Source organism: Gallinula chloropus (assembly GCF_964237585.1).
Source record: "Gallinula chloropus genome assembly, chromosome: 12".
Classification (NCBI taxonomy): Eukaryota; Metazoa; Chordata; class Aves; order Gruiformes; family Rallidae; genus Gallinula; species Gallinula chloropus.
The window spans coordinates 20,438,269-20,455,935 of record NC_140097.1 but is presented as its reverse complement, the minus strand read 5'-3'; the positions used below and the strand labels follow the sequence as shown (position 1 = coordinate 20,455,935).

The window sequence follows — 17,667 nt, the reverse complement described above, 5'->3', positions numbered from 1 at the left end:
TGTCTATTTAAAGGCTTTTGTTGGTGGTGCAGCAGCACAGTGGATTTGAACAGAGCTAGACCACAGAGTCTAGGAAGTGGCAGCTGTCTCTTGCGAACTGTAGTTATCCTGCACAGGTATTTCTTACTCAGCCTTGGAGGGACTCTGAGATCATAGGAGTGGTGTGCCCTAAGGAAGGAGTGCTGCAGCCGTGCAGACACTGAGAAGCTATCTGCATTATTTTTATTTTACTTAGAATTGGGCTCCACCTAGTGATCTTCTTCTGGGAAAGTGTGTGTGTGTGTGTGTGTGTGTGTGTGTGTGTGCAGGCTCTGTGCTGCTGTTGGAGTAGCCATGGGTATCTCTGGGCAGGAAAGCAGTGCTAAGAAGTGGAAACATCACATGTGGAAATGGGCTTTGGCTGGCAGCTCCGTATTTCTGCTCTCTGGAAGCAGCAGAGGTCCAGGGCAGTGCAGACACTGTTAGTCAGTCTGTGTTGTATTCGGAGGCAGTGGTCTTCCACCTGCAGTCGTTGATGCGTGCTGCTCTTTTCATGGGTCCTACAGGACCTCAAAAGATGCCTGTTAAATCCAAGTAGCTAATGCACATGAGAATTAATGAGAGGCCTTTTCATCTTCACTGGCAACTTTTGTAGGGGCCCACTCCCAAAAAACCGATGCCAACACCTGAGCTATTTTACATACACAATTAGTGATCAGTTTTAACTCAGGAGTGTTCCCGACACTCAGTAGGACTTGAGCACTGTACCTGAAGGTTTTGCTCCCCCTCAAGCGTTCCTCACACGTCCTAAGTAGGAAACAGCAGCGGGCCTGAGGTGCCCGGGCCTCGCACGGTTGGGTGAGCAGGGCACAGTCAATGCAAATCGCTGCTGTGCCAACGAACGAGCTGCTGAAACCCAGTTTATACTGATATAACCGCCCCTCCATGGTTCACTGTGGGAGAACTGGGACACTGCAGAGGCAGCAACAAGCAATATTGTTGAGGAGAGTCGAGTGATAGGAGTTTAGTTATCAAAGGTTTCAAAGAAAGCGCACGGAGGAAGCAGCCAGTCCCTTAGTTCACCGACACAACAGCACCATCTGCTGATAACTGTGTGTTGTAGAAGACAGGACAGAGTCCCCTTCCTTTCCTGTGAGGGCAAGTTACACCGCTCCAGCTGTGCTGTGGGCATTTCTGCTACCGTGTCGAGCTGGTGTAAAGGTGAAATGACATCCACAGCGCTGTCTATCTCAAGAGCCCCACGTGCCTAGAGATTAGATTTGCCTTCCCTGCGAGCTTGTGTGTGAAAGGCTGAAAGAAAGTTGCCCCTCTGGCTGCTGCGTGGCCATAAAGCCACCTCTGACCCTTGCCCTGTGACGTAAGGAACGACATGAGTGAACATTACCAGTAGCAGGCATCACACCTTGTTTAGGTCGGCCAGCTGGTTATTTGAGTAGGGGACACCCATTTCTGTGGTCAACACCTCACAAGAGGGTGATGAACTTACTGCTGCGGTTTTGATTTCCCAACCTGGTGTGGAGCAATGGAAAGGTCCCTGGGGTGTGGGTGGGCTGTGCCATGGGTGCAGGGGCACCTGAGCTGTCTCCATGCAGAAGTAGGATGTGCAGAACAGCAACGGGCTTCATTTCAGGCTCAACCCCATCCCCCCCAAAAAAAAACCCAACCAAAAGCCTTGATGCTCCTGTAAGGAACTCATCCTATTCGTTGTCCCCAGGCTTGCTGGCATGTGGTGACCCAGAAGATGACTGCAGTGTGGCATCTGTGAGGAACTTTTTCTGCTTGTATCAGATGCTGTGTTCCTGGGTGGGCTGGAAGGGCACCCGGGGACTGTCAGACAGTGTTGCCTTACCCATTAGTTGCAGGGTGTCTTTCAGGGAGAGGGACAGATTAATGTCTTGTGCTTCACTGCAGCATAAAATGAAGCACCATCTTCTGTAGACAGACTGGAAGATTTATAATGCTTTTGATTTATGATATTTCTGTGAAAAACCCTGGGTTTTCTTTTTTTTCTTTTTTCTCTCTGATGAAATGGAAATGTCCAATTGGTCTGTCTGTGACTCCCCCTGTAAATAAGCCATGGCCTAGAGCTCCTTCTGCTCTGAGATCCCCAGGCAGCAACTCTTAGGCATGGGGCCTACCCAGACCTTCTGGATGACCAGGACAAGGTGCGTGTAACAAAGTGTCCCAAACCAGCATTATAAAACCAATCTGTCTGTATTTCTATAGAAAAAAATCCTTCTGAGGGTGTGCTAACAAGGAGGAAGTAATCTTGAGGAACCAAGTCAGGTATTGGGACACATTCTCCAGATTATGAGACTGGTGCTCTTGAGAGTTCCCTTTCCTTCACAGCAGCTGGTTCTTAGCTAGAATTTGCAACTCCTCCAAGAAATGGTGTTATAATCCCAGGTCAGGGCAGAGGGTGTTGAGAATAAAAGAGAAGTTGTTCTAGCTGAGTGATCATGATACATCACGTAAACATCATTGCTTGTGAAAGAGCTCTGTGAACCTGATTTCACCTCAGCAATGGTGAGGAGAGGGCTAGGGTGTTTGCTGATGAGCTTTTCTAGCTGTATGGGGAATAGGAACTATTGCAGTCTTCGGCTTATTGTTGGGCTTTTCTTTCTTCTTTTTCTTTTCTTGAGAAGTCTGAGACAGACACCTCCAGAGCAGAACTGAAAAACAGGTGAAAAACATGTAGACAGTCTCTGTTTCAGACAACTGTGTCCATGACAGAGTAAACTAAAGATCCTTCAAGAAGCTTCTTTTCTTTTTCATATCACAATATTATTCTGTAGAGCTGCCCTTTCTTTCAATATCACAGTTTCTGAAGAACTTTCTGAGAGATTTAATAAGGTTGTTGCAACCACCCAGTCAGACAAAGCCGTGTCCTCACTTCCACCTGACAATATAGAGAATTTTCTCTTTGGTGACATCTGTATCATGCATCCCAGAGAGTGGATTTCTCATAACACCAGGAAAAATTTATAGCTGTTACTCAGAGGAAGCAATGTTTCAGAAAAACAAGTCCCTGTATTTTCAGCTGATGGTGATATTTTCTTTATTGTAGCTGATATTGATTTCCACAGTGCGTTGCTATTAAAGGGCTAACCTCTCTGCACATCACTGTTGTATATAAAATATATAAAACTCTGGTAACTGTAGCATTCAGGTAAGTATCACTCCTCCAAAATACACCATCCTTCCAAGAGCATTTGATGACATCAGCTTTCCTAGCTCTCCAGATGACAGCAAACTCAGATATTTTAATTTCATTTTCTGTTAAGAAATGAGATGTTTGAAAGTCTGAAATGTCCTTGAGCCCAGATATTACTGCTGCTGAATTGCTACAGCCTGGCAAAAAGGCGGTGAAAATACCCTGTGGGGTAGGCAAAATTAACCCCTTGTATTTAACCAGTAGTGCTCTGTGAGTGTGAAGTGGGTGTCTGTGGTACCCCAGACATGATTGAAGTCAGGAACAGCATATCCAAACTGCAAGCTGGCTAAATTATGAAGCTTCACAGGGTTAACATGCTAAGCATAGAGAAACGGGGCTGCTGCCCCAAAGCTTAGTGCAAGATTGGGGCCTTACTGTTTGGATATTTTTATTCCTTTAAGCTAGTCCTGTATTTTGGGTGAAGGCAGGCACAGCTGAGCTCTTGAAGTTGTTTTGTCTTGTCACTGTCGGGAATTTTTGGTAAAAACAGGATTAATATTTAATTTACAGTTTTAGGGATTTTTGTGAGGATGAAAGAACTTTTGCCTTAGTGGGCTCTTACCCTGTAATAGTACTGGGTTTTTTTTTTTTTTCAAAAACTTCAAAAAGCAAACATCAATAAATAAATAAAATACCTTTTTTCAATGAGAAATGTCCCCCAGCACAATAAGCTGCAGCGGGCCTGTCAGCGTGTCCTCCATCAGCATCTCCAAAGGACGTCAGCGCGGCTCGACCTGCTACAGCTCAAAGAGAAGCCGCAGGATCAGCTGTGAAAGTGTTTGATCACAGGAGATATAATTCCCCAGGAGATCCAAACCTGGCAGGTGAAGGCAGACGCTGGGGGAATGTTCCCTGAGCCAGACAGGGGGACAGCTGCAGCCAGGGTGACTGCACCGCGCTCGCGTGCCTTTGGGATGTCAGAGGGGTGGGGGTTAAATAGCCGACCCAACTGTTAGCTCCAAAGGTGGGTGCCTGGACCCAGCATGCTGGTCCCTCCCCCAGAGCTCGTCAGAGAAATTAGAAAACCTTAAGCAGCTTAAGAGAAGGATATTGCAGAAGTGAATGCACAGGCTGGGATTTGCAAGCTCAGGGGCTTCGGGGCCGGTACCCAGCACAGGTTTGCAGGTACAGTCCCCTAAGACACCGCACCAGGTCACTGTGGCAGATGATTGTGTCCCAGTAGTGCAGCACTCAAGCCAGACAGCTGTGGGGCTGCCCAGCGTGGTCAGAGCAACCCTGAATAAAAAGCATCAGCTAAGCAAAATCAGGAGAGATGCCCAGTGATTTAAAAGGTAGCATGAGAGGATACTTTTGGCTGTTACAGTGTCAGATCACCACCTTGATATTTGTGAAAACACCACTGAGAAGACTTTTAGATATCGAGAAATACTTTGTCACTGGTTTTACAGAATTTCTGCACAGAATAGTGGTGTTGTGCCTGGGGTGGAGATAATGCTTTGTGCTCAGACAGCCTATCTAAGACAAAAAATGAACACAAAGAGCAAAAGATATGTTTGTTGTTACTCAACTGTGGCCATCCTTCTGTAGAGTGAGGCTGTTTGATACTTGAGCTGGTGCTGGAAAGGCTTTTTCAGAGTTTATGGAGGGTGAAATTAGCAGAGGGTTGGTGTAAGGCTTTATTAACCATGATCCACACTGGATTTTTAAGGTCTTTGCCCTGTTTAAAGTTGTACCTGGTTGCTGCTAAAACGGTGAACTTTGCTATGAGCACAGAATAAGACACTATGGAGTGGTGAACTCCCAACAGGCATAGCTTTCAGTAAGATGTCATTGCTAGCACTGACTTGAAAAGTGTGTTCTGCTGAGCTCTCCTCAGTGGGGACTGTTCAGAAAGTGAACAGTAGATGTGGCAACTTCAGCAGAAGAATCCTGGCTTCCTCCCTCGTCTATCCTCCGTGCAGAGCTTATTTTATAGAAGCTCATTCTTGTAATAGAGTCATGATTTCTTAATGAAATTCCTTGCTTCTGACACACTCTGTAAAAAATAGCAACTCCTTAAGTAGACATCTGTTGGGAATTTTTGCAAATTTCAATATTTCCCTGAACAGGGGCATAAATTGCCTTCTGCTAGCTTTAATGTGCTAGCCATTGTAGCTTCTGCTCGCTTTGGTCAGCCGTAGACCTGTGTGCAAGAGTTACATGGAAAGATCAGCAGCAGGGCTGGGAGTGGGAGCTACAGATTGGTGTGAGCAAGGATATTTCTCCAATTATAAAATACAGAAGAGAGCTGAGAGATTTAGACATTTTCTGAAGGGTCTGGCCCCCAGTGACTGTGAGCTGGGAAGAGTTACTGGCTGCAGAGAGAAGGAAATTGCTATCCAGGGCAAATAAAACAGCAAATACAGGCAGAGGACTGTGGGAAGGAGAATAGGAGCAAGCTGCTGACTGCAGAACGGTGTTACTGAGGGTTTGCAACCTGGGAGCTTACAGTTACGTAGCCGTTTCCCTGAGATTGGCACAGTGGGAGGTGATGCAAAGCCTAAGAAGGCTGCAAGCCAAACCTTGAAGAAGGAAAGGTTGGAAATAGCTGCGTTCCTCTGGGACTTGATTAGCCCAGAATAGGTGAACTGAATCAGGGGACCAGGCCCTCCAGCAGCTGAGCTGCGGAAAGCCTGGAAGGGAAACCTGAGGCAGAATAGCTATAGCGTCACATCACATGGCGATACACTGCAGCTCTGCATCCTGCGAAGTTGAACTACTTTCTATCCCTTGGAGAAAGGATTCATTAGCCCTTTTAATTATTTTCCTAACCGCCAGAACTCCAGATGCCATTATGTTATGTAAAATGACAAATGTATTTTTAACTCGTAAAGCATGTGAACTTTAAGCGCTTTCCAGCGATACAAATGCAGCTCCATTTCAATGCATGACTCATCTTCACATGTAGGGGAAACTCAGCATTTCGCATCCCTGTAACTACACCCTGTGCAGCAGCGATGAGCGGCAGTTGCTGTGGGAACCATCACTTTTAATATCCTGACTCCGCGTACAGAAGCCCAAAGCAAATCCCGGCTGCTTATTTGGCAGAAAAGGTCGCCTTTAATAACATTATTTCGGTAGCCATCGTGCCGGCGGGATCGTTGTCCAGTGTGGAGTCTCAGTGCTTTGCGCCACAGCAGCAGCCTTAATGTTTAAAAGGGGGGTTGAGAGCGGACGTCCCAGTGCTTTCCCTTTCCTAAAAGGCGCGATCGGGGAAGGGGCCGGCGGTGCTTTGGGCTGGGCCGTGCCTGGCCGGGCCGGGCCGGGCCGGGCCGTGCCTGGCCGCCCCGTCACCGCGCGGGCGCGCTGCGGCACCAGCCCGGCGCCGCTGAGGCAGCTCTCCCCGCTCCCAGCGGGGCCGTTCACCCCAGTAAAATGAATACCGTGCACGGTGCCTTAAAAACACCGCCCCAGCGCAGGGGCAGCCCCGCCACCCGCTCGTCCTTTCACGGGGAACCTGCCGTCGGGCACCGCCCGCTCTGCCCCACGCAGCCGGGCGGGGGTGGTGGGGAAATGAGGCAGCTCTGGCTGGGGGCTCCCGCTCACCCCTATCGGCCTGTGCGGGGCCCTGCCCGGCCCGGCGCTGGTGAACACGGGAATCCCCCGGGGTCGGGCCGGACCGGGCCTCGCCGCGGGCAGCCTCCCCTCAGCGCGGCGGGGAGGGGGGGGGGGGGGGGAGGCGGCGCGCACCTGCCCAGGGCGTCGGGGCGGGCCCAGGCAGACCCCGCCTTCCGGGACTCCGCACCGGGAAGCCTCGGCTGGGGCCGCGCCGCGCCGCCACAGGCAGGTAACCGTCCTCCGGCGGGGTCCGGCGGCGGAGCCCCTCCGCTTCTACCCCAGCGGCACCCCCCTGCTGCTTCCAGCTCCCCTCTGCGTGCCGTGGAGCCGGCCTCGCCTCGCTTCACCTCGCCTCACCTCAGGCTTTCCCGCCTCGGGGCTTTCCCGCCCTCCCTCCTCCCCCCCTCGCAGTGCGGGGGGTCGAGGGAGCTGCCGCGCCGCCGGCCCTCTCTGAGGGCTGCGCTCCTCGCCCGGGGCGGCTGGTGGCAGGGCAGGCCTCGGGCCGGCGGCTCCCCGCGGCGTTGGGGAACGGCCCTCAGGCTCCCCGCGGCGCTTCGCCTGCTCGTGGCTCAGCCGTGTTAACGGCGCTCGGAGGCCTTGGCACCGGTACCTGCCCCGGGGCTGCGCTCCTTGAGAGGCCAGCGGCCCTCTGCTCCCCAGCGGGGTCCGGCAGCTGCTGGGCTTTGGGAGCCGTGCCGTTTCAGCTCTGTGTACCCGAATTTTCGGGTGGTTTGATGGTCCCCTGAGCAATGCCACACCTGCCCCTCGCTCTGCAGGCCCGCTGGTTGGGCATAAGGTGTGATGCTTGCCCAGGCAGTGCCCCTCTGGGGTTCAATCCAGGTACTTATCGTTCTCTTGCATAACCTGGAGTGTCGGTGTGAGGCAGGGAAGCGTTTTGGAGATCTCATGTTGAGGCAACAAGTTGTTGATGCGTGTTTAAAGGGTCCTGGAAATAGAGGGTATTTCTGTTCTGTTACACAGAGCTTGGCTGAGTCAAGCTGAGCTTCAGTCCGAGACTTGGTGCAAGCACTTGTTGCAGCAAAAGCAGGAACTTAGGACTGTGGACTGGTAACTATGTGTGTTGGAACTGGGATGTCTGTAGAGCTAAACAAAGAGTGCTTCCGAGGTGAACCTCTACTTTTGGTCTCCCTGGTGCCTCCTAATCTTGTTAAGAAAGGAAGAGAGAAAAGTAATTATGTGGGAGGACAGTTAGTTTGCATCAGTTACTAACACTCATTTACATTTTTACTCAGGACTAAATGGCGAGCAAATGGACTGTTTGAAGCACTGGGTTTGATCACCCAAGAGGAGGGACTGCGCTGAGGATAACCCACAGGGAATCTGCTGGGTATCTCTGTCATCTCAGACTCTTCCCTGATATGGAACAAAGTGAGGGTGAACAGGAATCACAGCCAGAGAGTCACGTGGATGGCAAGAGCACTGTAAAATCCTTGCCTGGGGGAGAAGCCCATGTCAAACTAGAGATAAAAAAGCATGCAGTTACAGATGACTACAAACTCTCCAAACGGGTGCTAGGGTTAGGAATCAATGGCAAAGTACTGGAGTGTTTCAACAAGGAGACAGGCCAGAAGTGTGCTTTGAAGGTATGTAGGCTTTTGCTTTTTCTTTCCTTATTTATGGTTTGGAGGTCAGAGTTCACTTCCAAAGCTCTGTAAAAGCTACTTGTTCTGTTGCTTACGCTTCACAGAGTGCTGCGTGAAGAATTTGAGTATGTGGAGGCATTTACTATTGCTTACAACATTGTAGTCCAGACTTGAGTCTTCTCCAGAATATTCTGCATGAGTTTCCAGAGGAATGTTATCAGCTGTGAAATTCTCATGTTCATATTTAACAGACAAAAAGCGGGGGAGAGAACAGTGTCTTGATGCATTCTTTGGGAAAGCTTGCTAGATTTTGAATGAACATATTATGCAATACTTGAGAAGGAAACTATTTTGGATCTTGTGCAGTGAAGTAAGGCCTTCTCTGAAGGGGCATTTCTAATTACAAATGTTTGTTCAGCTATTCTCCTCTTTATTTTTGCGATCCACTTAGAGAAGGATATTACCTGGAAAAGCACTGATTATGCTGGTACTGGCAAGGAAGTTTAGTAGATATTTACGGTGTTAAGTACCACTTATTTAAGTGGAGCAATAACCATTCATTGAAGAACATAAAGCTTACCTGCCTTTTGCTCTGCAGCATTTAAACTTGAGGATTCCCAGATGCTTTTAAACCACATCATTAGAGAAAAGCAGCTCAAATGAGAACCAAGATAGTTCTGTCTGGTAAGACCAAAAACCAGCTGAAGTAATTGTCCTGAGAATTGCTTAAGAATGTTACTGAATCCTTGCTGGTGAGTTGGAATGTCTAGAAAGCTTTCAGGTACCCTTCCTCTACTCAAACCTCACGCTCTGTGTTTGCTGACAGCAGGGCAGACCTGCTAGTGGGGTCAGCCAAGGTCTGGTTGTGGTCTTACCAAGCTGGAGCTATCCCCAGCAAAGCCTTTGTACTTTGGTAGAGCAGACTTTGTGTTTTGAAAAGACTTTTTTTTTAATAGAGGAACTAGAAAAGCTTACAGTACGATAACACACTGATTAATCCATGTGTTTCCAACACTTTCATCTTCCCCAGCGCGCTGTTTCTTGTACTGGTTTCACATAGCTGACTCACAGAAGTTTATCATCTGGAAACTGGAGGCTTTGGCAAATGGATGGAAGCACTGGGGTTTTGTGCCTGCACAGGGGCGTGTCAGGTTTTTACAATTCTAAGGTGATCCATTAATCAGATCCTTCTGAAGTGCTATCAACACTAATTTATATGCTTAGCAGACTGTTATGAAGGGTAATAATTAATACCGAAGCTGCCCTGCTGTTTCTGAAGAGTTTGGTGGCTTTGTTGCCGATTGTATACCATTCATACTTGAAAGCTCTTGCATTCAAAAGGGCTGGAAGCATTTTAAAATAGAAGTTGCCATTGCAGAGCACCACTCAGTGGCAACAAGTGTGTTCCAGGGCAAATTCCATAGGACTGGAATCAAAGAGGAAATACATGCCTATGGATACCAACAACTGTAAATTGTGTTAACTTTTAAAATTCATCACTCAAGAGTTGAGGAAGGGGAGAAGAGAGGTGAAGTTGCTGTGCCCTGAGAGAATGATCTCTGCCTAATGGGGAGGAGGAACACAGAGCAGATCCTCTAACACCAGTTTCTGTTTAGCACTGGTTGGCTTGGCTGACTTTTTTTTTTTTCCCCAGAACTTTTAAAATAAGGACCAAAGCACCACCCCACTTACCAAACTGGAGTTTTGTCAGTAATGGCTAATATAATTACAGGCTGCCCAGAGAGGTTGTGGAATCTCCTTCTCTGGAGACATTCAAACCCACCTGGATGCGTTCCTGTGTGATCTAGTCTGGGTGATCCTGCTCCGGCAGGAGGGGTGGACTAGATGATCTTTCAAGGTCCCTTCCAACTCCCAATGTTCTGTGATTCTAGGATCACTGAAACTGGTGTGTGTGTGTGTGTGTGTCTGTCATCCTTGTCATCCTCTCCTCGTCCCCCAGCTGTGGGATATGTGCACTTTTCTCAAAGGGACAGAAATATTAAAATGTTTATGAGTTCTCTGGGGACTTTAAATGGCAGATAATAGTTTGCTTCTTGTGTGTATGTATTTCTCATCATTATGAGTTTAAGTGCTGGATAAAAAGTTAAATATGCAATTAAGTAAAACTGCCAGCAGCCCAGAGAGAATCCACTATTCTCTCCAAAGAAGGTCTAATGAGAAGATTACCCAACAAGGAAGGATAAAAACTCTGCTTGGTTAATTTGCAAGAATAGAGACTTTTCTAGCCCTGCAGATATTTGCAAGGATGAAAACTATCCAGAGGAAATTTTTCCATTGTTTCATGTGAAACCTGAACTGGGACACGCAAGTCCCAAACCTGCTTCAGATGAGACTTCAGAGCAAACCCATCAGTCAAAACTGTTATGGAAAAGGGACGAGAAACTTGTTGGGGAAAAAATGTTCAGGAACAGCTTCAGAGCAGAATTCTCTGTGTAGGGACAACAGGGCCTTCGTGTTTCTGCCTTGCCACTGTTTGTACTTCCTAGGTGTGGTGGCGGGGTTATCACTTACTGACAGGAATAGAAAGTGGAGGCTGCTGAATCTGTCGCAGAAACAACCCCCAACTGGTCTGGCAGGTAAAGAGAAATGTCAAGACTGAATTGCAGGTTGAACAGGGAAAGAGAGATGCTGGATCATTTTTTTTTTTACATTTTTTTTCCCCCCTGGAGGTTGCTTGTGCAATATCCATTGAGGTCTATGTATATTTATGGACAAATACTTCAGGCATGAGTGTGCTCACTGTAACCTGCTCCTGGGAAAGGAAAAACATCGCTCCTGCTGCTGAAGAGAAAGCGCAGTGGCCTGTTCCCCTGCACACCAAACTTGCCCGTTAAAGCAGCTTCTGGCTTGGCAGATGGCACTGCTTTCTTCCTGCAGGTTTTCTTTTATATGGGAACAAAGCCAGCACAGCCAGGTTCTGGCTAGAAATTACTCAATGGAAGGAATTTTAACTGAGGTACTCAAGAGGAAAGGACTGAAACGGGCAGAAACATTCATCCCTAGAGCCATGTGTCAGTCCAGCTCTACATGCTGTAGCTGGGGGTTACTCTGTGTCCAGAGTTGGAACTAGTTTGCATGTCACAAATCACTTCAGAGTGGGAAAGTATGAGATGCCCTCTCAGAGATACTGCAGGACTTTGGTTGTTTTCCTGAAGTATTATGGGGCTTAGTTTACTCTGCTTGGCATTGTGATTTGCACATTTACAGTGTGCTGTCAGCTTTGTTTCTGTTAGATTGAAATGCCACACACATTGCTGTCCTGCTCCAGAAAACCTAATCTGGTTACTGATTTAGGCACATAATGGCATTTTGGCTGAACAGCACTGTTTCCAAATAGTGAGAACACAGGGATTTAGAAAAGTAGAAGCATAAACAAAACTGCTGTGCAGGGCTGTGGCCTTCTAGAAGGCAACTATGTTTTGCTCTCTCTCTCTTCCCCCTCCCCCCCCCCCTTCAAATAGCAAACCTTCCCAGCTCTCTTTCCATAGTGGATCCAGGAATAGCAGTCAAGTGAAGTCTAGTCACTCTACTATTTTTATCTTCTTGCTAGCCTGCCCCCTTCTGTTGACTTTACCTAAAAATTTAATCTCAACTCCTTCAGCACTGCCATCAACCTGAGTATTCTCTGCTGCCTTTCATACTTGTTCCTGTTTTTGAGAAGAGCAAAATAGCAGACTACCTGTGCAGATAAATGTGAACTCCTGGAACCTGTATCCTCAAAAAAAAAAAAAAAAACCTGAACCAAAACCCAACCTACAGTTCCCTGTTCTTTGTTTCTTTTTCCTTCATTGTTTTAGTGAACAAATTCCTGGTAAGTGGTGACAAAATAATATTTCAATGCATTTTATGACCTACTTTGTTTTTGTGAAAGAAGGTAGAAAGGGCTCAGAGAGACTTGGGGTCAAGAGTAAAGAATGTCCTGCTGGGATGTTGGGATTTCTTTGCATTTTCAGGATTTTGGTGGATATTTCAGGATATAAAAACAGTGCTATGTTGTTGGCATGCTGTTCACCTTCAGTAAACAGATGCTGCTTCTTCTAGGAGAAGTGACCTTGCCTCTGTTCTCAGACTTGGTGAGGCCACACCTCAAATACTGTGTGCAGTTTTGGGTGCTGCAGTACAGAAAGGATGTCAAGGTGATGGAGAGGGTGCAGAGAAAGGCAGCTAGGCTGATTAGGGGTCTGGAGAGCAGGTCTTGTGAGGAGAGACTGAGGGGGCTGTTCAGCCTGGAGAAGAGGAGGCTCAGGGGAGACCTTATAGTGCTCTACAGCTACTTGAAAGGAGGTTGTAGTGAGGTGGGTGTTGGCTTCTTCTCCCTAGTGACTAGTGATAAGACAGGAGGAAATGGGCTCAAGTTGTGCCAGGAGAGGTTCAGATTGGATATTAGGAAAAATTTCTTCACTGAAAGGATTGTCAAGCACTGGAACAGGCTGCCCAGGGAAGTGGTTGTGTCACCATCACTGGGGTTGTTTAAAAAATGGGTAGACCAGGTGCTTTGGGAGATGGTTTAGTAGTTATGGTGGTGCAGGGCTAATGGTTGGGCTTGATGATCTTTTGAAGGTCTTTTTAACCTTGATGATTCTGTGGTTCCAAGTGAAAGAAGGACAGTACAGCCATAGCAGCAAAAAAAGACCCTTGGAACTTCAGGCAAACAAAATACACTGGTTCTCAGTGTACTGGTACTTCTGGTATGAAAACTCCTTGGTAATAGTATAGCAGTTGGAAAGTGCTGGTCTTTTGAGCACTGTGTATGTGTGTCCTGTGCTGCAGCTGCCTTCGGTCATGTGAGAGTTCTAGCTTAAGGCAGGGAGTAGACATGAATGGCCCTGCCAGTCCATAGAATCATTTGTTGGAAAAGGCCTTTAAAATTGAGTCCAGCTGTTAACCCAACGCTGTTCAAAGTGCTAGGTCCACCTCTAAGCTGTGTTCCAAAGTGCCACATCCATACATGGGCCTTATCCTCTAGAATAAATAGTGAGTTAAGCCATGGCCTGCCTCATGGAAAATACTCTCTGTTGGCAAGTGCCAACAATACAGTATACATGACTTGCAGGTTTGAAGACAAATAGGTGAAGCCCAAATGTTAAATAAAGCAAAAGAGCAAATACAAAAATGAACAGGCTCCTTGTCTTTCTGGTCAAAGGAATGTTTGGTGAATGGTGTGAATAACAATCAGGAGGCTATACTTGTTATTTGTAAAGGTATTAGCATAGCTTTGTGCTCAGGAGGAAGGAAAGCAGATAACACTGAGAGAAATCATGCAGGAAGAGTGATTCTCAAGAGGATTCTGGGAAACCACACACGACTATAGAGAGAAGGTTGTTTGGCTTCTAGTGTGGAGTTGCTGTGGAGAAAGATAGTAATTCTGTGTCACCTTAATTCCATTTAGTCTTGAGCTGTGTTTCTGCCTCTCATTCAATTTTCATGTTTCTGATTACCTTAAATAATACTACATCAAGTAGTAAGCTAATTGCTGGATAGTCTGTTTTCAGTCAGGTCATGATTGCTCACAAAGGTGAGACTGTAGGGTCCAAAGTATTTGTTTTGCATGTTATCTAAATAGCTGGTACCTGTAAAATACCCTGTTTATTGCCTGAAATAAGATCAAGGAGAAGAATGCAGCAGTGGAGAAGGAGGTGTGTGCAGTGAAAGTAAAGGTTATTTTAGGCTGATGACTGATTGTAGAATAGGAAATGTTAACAATCATCTTAGATGCTACAGATTGCATTTTCAGAAGAGGAGAAAATTATGCCAGATTAGGAATGAAACACTTCAACATTTTTAGAATGCAGGAGAATAATGTTGTGCTGAGCTAGAACTGTGGTGGGGAATTCAGGGCAGCCAAGGGAGAGTGTCGGGTAGGTTTTGTGCAGGGTGAAGGAGTGATTGTGTGTTTCTGGAAGAAATTAGCACTTTTTAGTGAAGTATTCTGTAGTTCCCTCTCACCTACCATGTTTCCTGCAGCCTGTTTATACTGGTTTATCTCACACTGTGGTAAATCCTGTGTCAGTAACACAGCTGAGTATGAGTAATAAACTCCAGGACCAATGTGTTGTAGATCAAAACCAGATATAGTGTAGAATGAATAAGAGTTCAGCTAAGTTCTGCTTAAATGGCAGCCCCCAGTGTATGGAGGAGTACTGAAAATATGGATAGCTTGAGACTGGTCCTTGAATTGTATCCTTCAGTGCCAATCTTGGGAAGTATTACATAAAGATGCATAAAATACCTAAAATAACATTCAGTCGATTAAAAAGTGGGTCATTTCTACTGCTACAAGAATTGTTTTTAGTGAGTCATTCAAGACCCGAGTCTTTGAGCACTTTGTGTGCATTTGGGCCAGAATGGCACCTTACTGGGAGTCAGTTTGGGATAGCTAGTTTAAAACAGTTGGACTCTCTATCAATTTGCTTTGAAGATCCAACATTTTTTGGCTGGTCACCTCCTTGTGTGAAATACAGCAAATAATAAATAATAAAAAGAAAAGATGGGCTTGGTCTGATATAATAAAACCACATATTCTTACTAGGTTCAAGTGACAGTCCATTAAGCCTAAAAAGTGCCATCAGAAAGGCAAATGATAAAAAACACTAAGTAATCTTGAAAAAACTAAACTCTGGTGGTGGTAGTTTGGACCTTCTGAGTTCTCTTCCCATCTGCTCGCAGGCTGGCAGAAGTTAGGGTGTAACTTGTGTGGCAGCAAAGCTTGGGGAGGTCAGGCTGTGTTGCCCTGCCTTCACCAGGTTCAAAGGTCTGAAAGAATATTACAGATCTTGTTTCAGCTGTGAGGAAGGTGCCAAAGGTAGAGCACCCCTGTGTATTGGCCAGGCACGGCTACTTTCTTAGACTGGAAGACCCTTCTCTGTTTCTCACCCCTCCCTTTAGAATCGAAATCCTTCTATTCCTTTTAACTGAAGCAAACCCTCTCTGATTCATGCTAGCTGGAAGTCTTATTACAGATAACTGGATTTTGCAAATCAGCTTTAGTGGAAGGGAACAATAAGCAAGAATTTTAAAGTTCATTTATTAGACAAGTGTGCTTGAGCCTCATTCACCTACAGTAATATGATCTAGGGAGATGCCTAGACTGGAAAAACCTGATAACATCTTATATAATTTGGGAAGCATCAGGGCCACACCTGAATGTCACAACTCATATGCATCTCTTTATATATATGTTTTTTTATTTATTTTTCTTTCCTTAGTATATTTTTCTCTGCCTGTGGTAGCGCCTTGTCTTGGAGCAGCCTGGTCTGAGAATAAATGACTTCTTGTGATAGCTTATTGCTAGTTAAGTCTCAACAGAAAAAAACCCGAACTATTATCTGTGATAAATTCATGGAAAGCAGTAGAGAAGGAAGATGTCACTGTCACTGGGAGCAAGTGTGAACTTTAGAAGGTTAACAGATGAATCTTTTGCATGAAAAGACTGTGTTACTCTGTCTACAGTGATTATTTTTCCTTAAGAAAATGATAATTGATTTATTTCACATGCAACTTTTTGCTTCCCCAGATGTTTTGCAGTTACTCTCTGCTTGACCCTGAAGAAGTTCCCATTTCTCATGTGATGTGCACTGTGCTTCCTTATTACAGAGTTTTTCCATGTTCAGTGTGTCTTTAGAACACCAGGCTTGACAATCATGTGTAATATAGCAACAGTACAGCTGTCTGCATCACCGCCCTCACTTCTCTGGGTCCAGTGGAATTGTTTGAACTCTTTGCACTGTGGCTGTTATACCCTAAGAGGACGTGTCAGTATCAGTGAAAGGGAAAGTGGCAAAGATGTGACCAGTGTTGGAGGTGGAGAGAAGATGCCCTGTTTACTTAATCAGAGAACCGTGAGAACTTCTTCCACTGCCACCAGTGAGAGCTGGTGGTGCAGTCTGTCTGGATCAGAGTTTATAAACTGCATGGATCCTGGTATTATACACAGGCTTCCTAAGTACTTAAGATGATTCAAAGCTCCGTAAATGAGATTAAGCTACAACGCTCCAGAATTTTAATACCTCAGGAGTGGAGGGGGAGAGAAGTCTTGCTCAGCATGTAAATCACGTGTGGCCTTCTAGTTCCTGAACCTTTGTAAAATATGGTATTTTGCATTGAAGCTTCCTTGTTTTAAGAGGAAAAACAGATATTAAATTTTTTTAAACTTAATTTTCCCCCCAGAAAAGTTTGCTTGCTGAACTTATTAAAGAAAAAAAAAACCCAAACAAACCACCCTGAATGTGCCATCTTTAAGAATAATTTCAGATGTTCTGGCTAAGGAGCCAATCTTATTAAAGTTGCACTGTTCACACATCTTAAGTCTTGCCAGTTCAAACTCTGGCTCTTCTCCATGGGCATTTTCCCAGCTTTTTTTTCTTTCTTTCTCTTTTTTTTTTTTTTTTTCTTGAATCCTCCCTTAAGTTGGCATTCCAAGTAACAGGCCTGAAGGCAGCTCCGGGGATCTGAGTCAGCTAGGGCTGAGGATAGATTTATTAAGCCCACTGTAGAGGCAGAGCTCAGACTTTCTTCTTGTTTGTTTTTTTGGACAGCAGTTTTAAAAAACATAAACTGTTTTGGAAACCACAGGGTGTGGGGTGACTCATGCTCTTCATCCACTGAACTTTCTTGTGTGGTGCAATTCTGGCTGGGGTGAGGAGCTGGCCCAGGTGTGAATCAGCTGTCAGCCCTTGCTGAAGTACCAGGGTAATGATTTGTAACTGCAGTTGGTTTCTGGTTTACTGTGGAGTGGATGTGGGTTTTGCTTTCAAAGGAGAGTGGTTACAAACTGGGTGGGGAGCAGCTGCCTCGCACACCTGTGTTCTGTGTTCTCCTGGGGCTCCTTAGCATCCAGTCTGCCATGTATTTCTGGGATGGAAAGTCCATAAAACCCCATTCCCAGCACTATGAGGCCTGGCATTTGGTACTGCCATAGCTGCAAGAGGCGTTCTAACAGCAAGGAATACTGCCCTTTGCTGGCTTCATTTTTAACCAAAAAAAGTATTTATTTTCCTTGTAAAGGATTAATTTCTCTCGGGGCCTTATTCCATTTCCCCACATGTTGCTTTGAGTCAATGTGGCTTTGTCAAAAGCAGTTCTGGTTTCCACAGCAACGGAGTTGTTAACACCAAAGATGTCAGCGCTCCAAGGTAGGGAGGGGAGGGGGCTGCATTTTCTGGCTCAGCTGCCTCGCCACGGTACAGGCCCTTGCTGCAGCCACGCTACAGTACAACGTCTCCGTTGTCTTTGTGAAGAGTAAAAGCCTTTCATTTTCTTCTACTCTTCCCT

General features: G+C 46.2%; 1 protein-coding gene across 2 annotated transcripts in view; it reads left to right on the top strand.

Annotated features, from left to right (window-relative positions):
• MAPKAPK3 (MAPK activated protein kinase 3) overlaps nt 1–17,667 on the top strand; it is a 58,154-nt gene that overhangs the window by 1,907 nt on the left and 38,580 nt on the right. The window contains exon 2 of one of the 2 annotated variants that reach the window (XM_084269581.1): nt 8,026–8,376. In XM_084269581.1, the coding sequence (XP_084125707.1) occupies nt 8,152–8,376 (225 nt within the window). In that variant the 5' untranslated portion in view covers nt 8,026–8,151. Of the gene's footprint in view, nt 1–7,913; nt 8,377–17,667 lie in introns of those variants that run through there. The other variant, XM_084269582.1, reaches the window with a different exon arrangement.